General features: G+C 35.0%; 1 protein-coding gene across 1 annotated transcript in view; it reads left to right on the top strand.

Moving 5' to 3' along the window:
- Positions 1-8,004, top strand: part of LOC148950647 (uncharacterized) — a 50,140-nt gene that overhangs the window by 10,796 nt on the left and 31,340 nt on the right. Inside the window, exon 2 of the mRNA XM_089091684.1 lies at positions 7,258-7,319. Within this exon, the coding sequence (XP_088947810.1) occupies positions 7,276-7,319 (44 nt within the window). The 5' untranslated portion in view covers positions 7,258-7,275. The remainder of the gene's footprint in view (positions 1-7,257; positions 7,320-8,004) is intronic.

Raw genomic sequence — 8,004 nt, 5'->3', positions numbered from 1 at the left:
ACCCCGTAAAGCTCTTTTAAAAGATACAAAAACTACTTATTTAACACAAAAATTTCGTTTTAATGACCACCAAGTAAAGAAAAACCACACGTAATCAGGCAACTGAGTCTCTCAAACCCCGTAAATCTATTTTAAAAGATACAAAAACTGCTAATTTAACACAAAAATTTCGTTTTTAATGACCACCAAGTAAAGAAAAACCACAAGGATTCAGACAACTGAGTCTCTCAAACCCCTTAAAGCTCTTTTAAAAGATACAAAAACTACTTATTTAACACAAAAATTTCGTTTTTAATGACCACCAAGTAAAGTAAAACCACACGTAATTTTTCATCTTAGTCTCTCAAACCATTTAAATCTATATTAAAAGATTAATAAAATGACCACCAAGTAAAGAAAAACCACACGGAATCAGGCAACTGAGTCTCTCAAACCCCATAAAGCTCTTTTAAAAGATAAAAAAACTACTGATTTAACACAAAAATTTCGTTTTTAATGACCACCAAGTAAAGAAAAACCACAAGGAATCCGGCAACTGAGTCTCTCAATCCCCGTAAAGCTCTTTTAAAACTGTGACAAGCTAAACCACGACAAAGCACTACTCTCGTGGAACTCAATCCCCATTTAACTCAACCCCCTTATAACTGAACCCCTGTATAACCGAAACCCCCGTGTAACTGTACCCCCTTTAACTGAACTCTCATGCAACTCAACCCTCCATGCAACCCATCTCCCTCAAAACACTTTTCAGTCATTTCTAGTTAAATTGACAATACGCTCCAAAACATCACTTGTGTATTATACTTTACATAATCATGGCATCTCCGCCAATTCACAAATCCCATTACCCTCTTTTTTGCAAAGGTTAATCAAACATCTTCGATTTTAAAAGCATTAAAAAATTTTCCTCTCACTAATTACCCCTTTTTTGCAAATGCTAAGCAAGAAAAAAAAACTGTATGCTTTTCAAAAACTTGTCCGTTAAAACTCGAAACAAGACGCGCTGGTTTTATAATACAGGTTTAATTAATTGCGTAAATCTCTTGGCAAAGAGTGTAATGACCTCTAGAATAGGACTACCAGAAAAACCGGAAGGAACATAAAGTCCCAGAATCCAGACGAGAGATACTACTAATAGTCTGAAAATAAGTATTCTGCTACCAAAATAAGTAGAAGTGGAAACACTGAGACCTATGTCGAACCTTTGCTAAGTTCCCTTAGCTATGGTTGAAAGTATCTGGTAAAAAAAAATGTGGACGCTCCGACTGTGGACGCTCCGTATGGTGCGCGAAAATCGTGGAGGATGCGTGACAGCCTGTGACAAGTGGAAGGTCCGTATAGTGAGCACTCAGTGGCGCTCCGAGCGGTGGGCGCTCCGTCGTGGACGCAGTGACACGGGCACTCAGGAAGCAACCCGTTTAATCTTACCCATTAACCGCTACGAGCCCAAGAAAATTTGCCTGATTTTCAAAAAAGGGGGACATCAACCCCCCCCCCCCCAAAGTCATATAATCTTAATAGAAATCCCGCCATCAATAAAAACATTTGTTGTGCTTTTTTAATCACTAATAATTGTTGTAGTAGAAGTGGAATGAAACTTCGTTTAGCAAAAGCTTCATTTATCAGCCTTATCAGATAGACCTTCACCTTCTTACGACGAAAATTTACCAATCGATAGTCGAATTCAAATAAGCGGAAAGGAAACAGCTTTGTGAAGACATCCCAAGTGATTCAAAAAGGAGAGAGAGCGGCGAAATCCAAAAAGTACCTCTGACGCAAATGCTTTCCGTTTGGAATCTGATGACGCACAAGACAGTAAAAGAGGATGTGGATGAAAATGAAAATAGGGATAAAAATGAAAACTGTGTGTGAAAATAAGGTCAAACAAATACATCGTATATCATCTAGTGATTGACTTTTTTAGGATTAGGCATTTCATTAAATTAAAATAATTTTGAATTGAAAAGGACTGTGTTCTAAGCATATATTGGCATATTAGTTTAATTATAAAATAAAGTTTTTCTGATGATAGTAAAAAGCGAAGTTTAAACTTAAAACCAGCAAAATTTATTGCTTCCAAGTTTATGCCATATGTAGCTGCAAAACTGGCCCAAGTAAACAGACTTGCGATATTTACCTACATTTGTATAACTCTGAACAACTAGCGTTTTACTAAAACACAAAACAACGCAAGAAAACAATTTTATAGAAGAAATGTCCTCAAGAAGCCTGCAAAAGCAAAAGACTAATTTGTGTCACTCTCAATATCTTTTACCAGCCATGAAATAAATAAATGTTAATATACAACCTTAACTTTCAACAAATCTTAAGCAAGCTCAGTTTCAAACAGTTCGTGGTAACGAACTGTAAGTAAGGAGCGACCCGGCTCAATGGTAACCGAAACTCTAAAAAACGGGATTTTGATACCAATAGATACATCAAAAGAATCAGATTTTAATTCTGATTTCAAATATATAAGTTTCATTAAGTTTAATCTAACCCATCAAAAGTTACGGGCCTGAGAAAATTTGGCTGATTTTCGAAAAAGGGGGAAAGACCCCCGAAAAGCTATAGAACCTTAATGAAAATCACACCATCATATTCAGCGTATCCGAGAACCCTACTATAGAGGTTTCAGGGTCCTATCTACAAAAAGATGGAATTTTCCATTTTTTGCCAGAAGAAAGATCACGGATGCGTGTTTATTTGTTTGTTTGTTTGTTTGTTTGTTTGTTTTTTTTGGTTTTTTTTCCCCAGGGGTGATCATATCGACCCAGTGGTCCTAGAATATCGTGGGAGGGCTCATTGGAACTGAAATTAAAAGTTCTAGTGCCCTTTTTAAGTGACAAAAATAAATGGAGGGCAACTAGGCCCCCTCCCACGCTCATTTTTTCCCAAAGTCACCTGATCAAAATTTTTAGATAGCCATTTTGTTCAGCATGGTCGAAAATATGATAAAAATGTCTTTTAGGATGACTTGATCCCCCAAAGTCCCCAGGGGGAGGGCTGAAAGTTATGAACTTTACTCAATGTTAACATATAGTATTGGTTATTGGGAAGTATACAGACTTTTTCAGCGGCGATTTGGTCTGGGCGGTGGGGGCAGGAGAGGGGCGGGGGCTATATGGAAGGATCTTTCCATGAAGGAAGTTTTCATGGGGGAAGGGACATTGCTAGGAAGGGGGCGCCGGATTTCCCAGCATTATTAAAGAAAAAGATCAGGAATTAAATAAAAAAAAACAAGTTTTTCAACTGATCAACTGATTGTGATTAAGAGGTCATTTTTAAAGAACTGGAAAAAATTCGAACATAGTTTAAAGAGCAGGGTATTGACTAGGGGGCGAACCCTCTAATATACGTGTTAAAAATTTATGAATATAGAAGTTCGTTACGTAAGTTAATTCTAAGTTACGTATATTTATTACTAATAAAAACGTTCGTAAATAAAATTAAACAAGTTTCGAGAAAGCCATTTAACCAAATATAATATGCAAATTTTGTTTTAATTATTCATGTACGGTGAGCCAAACTCAAACCCTGCAGCAATTCAAAAACGTTCAAAAATTAAATAAAAAAAACCAGTTTTTTTAACTGAAAGTAAGGAACGACGTTATAACTTAAAACGAACAGAAATTATTCCGTATATGAAAGGGGCTGTCCCCTCCACACCGCCTCGCTCTTTACGCTTAAGTTTGGCTTGCTCACAACTCTTATTTTTGTTAAACAATAAAAAAACTTTAGCGTAAAGCGCGAGGCGTTGAGGAGGGGACAGCACCCTTTCATATACGGAATAATTTCTGTTCGTTTTAAGTTTTAACGTCGTTCCTTACTTTCAGTTAAAAAAACTTGTTTTTTTTATTTAATTCCAGTAAGGCTCTAGTTTTTCAGGATTCTTGAAAGTAAGGAAATGTCACGACTCAGTTTGTTCGAACCAGTTTTACACCCATATGTGGCATAAACTGTGAGGGGCAGTAATTTTGTTCCTTTGATTTTCCAACTTACTTCTTTATTTCTATCAGAAAAACTTTGTTTAAAAAATTTATATTGTTCATTTTAGTTTAGAAATACAAAAAATAAACCTTACAAAATAAAATCTTTGTCTAAATTAGGCGAAGAAACTAAAGAAGTTAACATGACTTTTTTGTAAGACCATTAAATATATCCTAGTATGCAATATTTTGGAGGATAATATGATCAATATTATCCTCCAATAAAATGATCAATAAAATGATCAATATTTTGATCATTTTCTTTAAAGGTGCAATGATTTGTCAAATCTAAGGGATCTGTTTAATGGTAAATCGATGAGCTGCTACTGGGGATCCTAAAATCAACGCCTCCTAGACACATAGTGGCAATAAGCAACTTTATTTTAAGAGGTTGAACGTTCGAAAATAAGAAGTTTTTATTTATTTGTATCTGCTTGTTTATTATGCTTATTTGTATCAGTTTTTTATTTGGCTTTACCAGTTTTGAAAGACAAAAACATATATGCTTTAATTTGCCCACAAAATAATGTCACCTAAAGAGTCCAAGGGGTGTACTGTCACTGGTATTTTTGAGGAAATAAATTGTATTATTGGACATAAATAACAATTAAAAAGGAATAAATAAGAATAAAGATTGGATTATTTATGAAATATTTCCCTACACGAAATATATAGAGATTTTAGAAATCTAAAGGACATTAAAAGAATTTTATATACGTATCTACCATGATTTTCAGCAACTCGTGCTGTTTTTATTGCAATTTTTCTGTCGGTACGCTACAAAGCCTTCTAAAACTTCTTACAAGAAAGTGTAATTTCTTTAATTTCGCTTCTTGCAGTTCAACATTTTAGGAAAACTGATCATTACAATCATATTATTATGGAAAAGATAAGACTAAAAAGAATCTCCAATTTCAGGGGAGGGGGTAGCACCTTGCCCACAAATGGCAGGCCAAAATGTGACGCCTACGCCAATGACAAATTTGTGCACGCCTTGATGGGGTAAAATCAACGCACTTTCAAACACCTTCTGGTAACGAACTGTAAGTAAGGAGCAATTCTCCCCCAGTAGAAAAACTCTAAAAAACAGATTACAATATTTTGGTAACAATAGATACACCTGATGAATTGACATTCGAAATACGCTATATAAAATTCATTAAATTTAATGTCACCCATTTCAAGCTAAGAATCTCAGAAAAATATGCCTGATATTTAAAAAAGGGGGAAACAACCCCAAAAATTCATGTGATCTTGATGAAAATCACACCGTCAGATTCAGCATACTCATGAACCCTAATATAGAGATTACAAGCTCCTATCTCGAAAAAATGGAATTTGGATTTTTTGCCAGAAGAAAGATCATGGATGTGTGTTTAGTTTTTATTGGGTTCTTCGTTTTTCAGGGGGGTTTCGTACTAAACCAATGATCCTGGAAGATCATAAGAGGACTCATTCAAGCTGAAATCAAAAGTTTTAGAGCCCTTTTAAGGTAAAAAAAAAATTGGAGGGCAACTACGCTCCACGCCCCTTTTTCCAAAGGACTTCCGACCAAAATTTTGAGATAGCCATTTGATTAAGCATTGTTGAAACGCCCATTAAATACGCTTTTGGGGGTGACATGGCCCACATAGTACTTGGGGAAAGGACTGTTAGTTATGCAAGTTGCCCATCGTTCAGATATAGTATTTTTCATTCGAAAATACACGCATTCTTTTCGAGGGGGAATGTGGGATGTGGATGTGGATGTGGATGGACGGTGGATGTGGGGGATCCACGGGAAGAATTGTTCGTGGGGATTAAGTTTTCCGGAGAAAATTTTACACTGATGTTGGAGAATACGGGATTAGCTGGTATGATTTGAAAAACGGTCAGACATTATTTAAAAGAAAAGTTTTTTTCAATTGATTTTAGGAACAGCATCAAAACTTCCAATTCTGTAAGATAGACTGCTCAAACACGATGACCGTTGGATTTGAAAGAGCAGTATTTTTTAATAGCTTTAAAGGTTGAACGTAAATAGCGAGGATTGACGAAAGGGCAGTACCCTTCATATACGCAATAATTTCTGTTCGTGTGCATTGTTGATGTTACTCTTTACTTTTAGTTAAAAAAAATCTTGTTTTCACGTTTAATTTACATTTAAAAGCAGCTTGATCAATATATTCTATTTTTGTATATATTGTAATCAAAACAAGATTTTGCTTTGGAGTTTATGTTTCGATTGACAAGGGTCATTCTTTACCTATAGTTTGTTACTATAACCTTTTTGATGCAGGGCTCTTTTAAATGTGTAGGAAACCACTGCTCCCTCCTTCAATCCCTTTTTAAATTCAAGTTTATAATCCATAAAACAATGCTTCAAGAATGATAATCATCCAAGTAAAATGTACCCACCTCTAAATATTTACTAGAAATTCAAGGGGGGTTTCAAATTATCGAAAGGCAAGTATAGGGTCATCATTTCCGTGATTTTCAAGGCAAGTTCTTTCAGCTTAAAGCACACTTTCCCTATCTACACAAAGCCCAACCGGTCCTCCAATATATTAGCTCAAACGTAATTATACACCTATGCACACAACTTTACCAAGCCTCAAATAAATCAGTTTAGTTAAATAAGGCTCTAAAATTAATATCCAAACAAACTGTTTATTTTGCATGAAAATGCTGAGGGAAGAACGCACCACACTTGGTGCGACACAATCTCTTTTGCTGCTAAAAAAGGGCACTAGAACTTTTAACTTCCGTTCAAACAAGCCTTTTTTCGCTTTTCTAGGACTATTCATTCGTTTGGATAACCCCTCGAAAAAAAGACAAATAAAAAAATAAACACACATTCATGGTCTATCTTCTTGGAAATCTTTTTTTACAGAATTCCAAGTAGATTAGTACTTGAAAATTCTGCCGTAGGTTCCTCTCGTAAGCTGAATTTCATGGTGTACGTTTCATCAGGATTAATTACCTTTTTGGGGGTGTTTTGCCCTATTTTAAAAAATGGTGCAAACTTTTTAAGTTTTTCAGCTTACAAAACTGCAAAGAAGCAAGGAAAAAAAATACTAGTCTTGGTAAAAAAAAAACAATGAATTGGTAGAAAAAATTCAAATTAAAAAAAAAATACTTCAAAACTTAATAAAGCGTAAGAAGTCCCCAATTAAACGGAGCCACCTACTCCTGCAGACACTCAAGGATTAGCAGTGTGAATATGCCAGAGGTAAGTAAGGAATTTATTCATGTGAAATGTGACAGTATATGCAGCTTTCTTTTTCAGGTCAGTTAAAAAAAAGCTATGCTCCCTGAAGAAACAAGACCCAAGCTAAAAAATTCTGTCAGGTAAGTTACAATTTAATTGCTAATTTATTTAATTTGTGTTTATTTGCTATTCCTTCATTTTCATTACGCAGAGCAAAAGCATAATGTCTTAGTTACTTTTAGAAGAACAGTTTTTGCAATAAAAATAAGCTTACCCTGAAAATAGGGAAATACATAGGCAAACATATAGAAATATTACCAGTTGATTTATTTGTACTATTTTTATCGATATATGTTAGATAGACAGTGAAGCAATAATTCTTGTTCGTATTAAATTTCAACTTCGATCTTTTCTTCTCTAAAAAAAACTTAGTTTTTTAAAAGTTAATCTTTGCCCATTTTTAATTTGAAATCAATTTAAAAGCAACACCGGCATGACCAATTTTGTTTTTTCTAGGGGGGCAGCCCCCCCCCTCATGTACGCAATAATTTTGCCCGTTATAAGTTTTAATGCTACTCCTTACTTCCAGCTGAATTTTTTTATTTGATTTGTGACTGTTTTCAAATAATGCCGGGAAATCTCCCTCCCCCTTGCAAGATTTCTGCTGAAAAGTTCCCCCAGAAACTTTCCTTCTCACTGAAAACTCGTCCCATGGATAATCCCCCTCCTCTTCAAAATCCCCATAAAATGTCCTAATATTTCCCAATAACAAATTTTAGACTATATGTGAACAAAGGGCAAACTAAATCATTTTGGAGACTATGG

Source organism: Artemia sp. Qi Xiang Cuo, chromosome 7 (genome assembly GCF_049724085.1).
Source record: "Artemia sp. Qi Xiang Cuo chromosome 7, ASM4972408v1, whole genome shotgun sequence".
NCBI lineage: Eukaryota > Metazoa > Arthropoda > Branchiopoda > Anostraca > Artemiidae > Artemia > Artemia sp. Qi Xiang Cuo.
The sequence above is the reverse complement of the archived record's forward strand: the minus strand, read 5'-3'. Positions and strand labels throughout refer to the sequence as shown.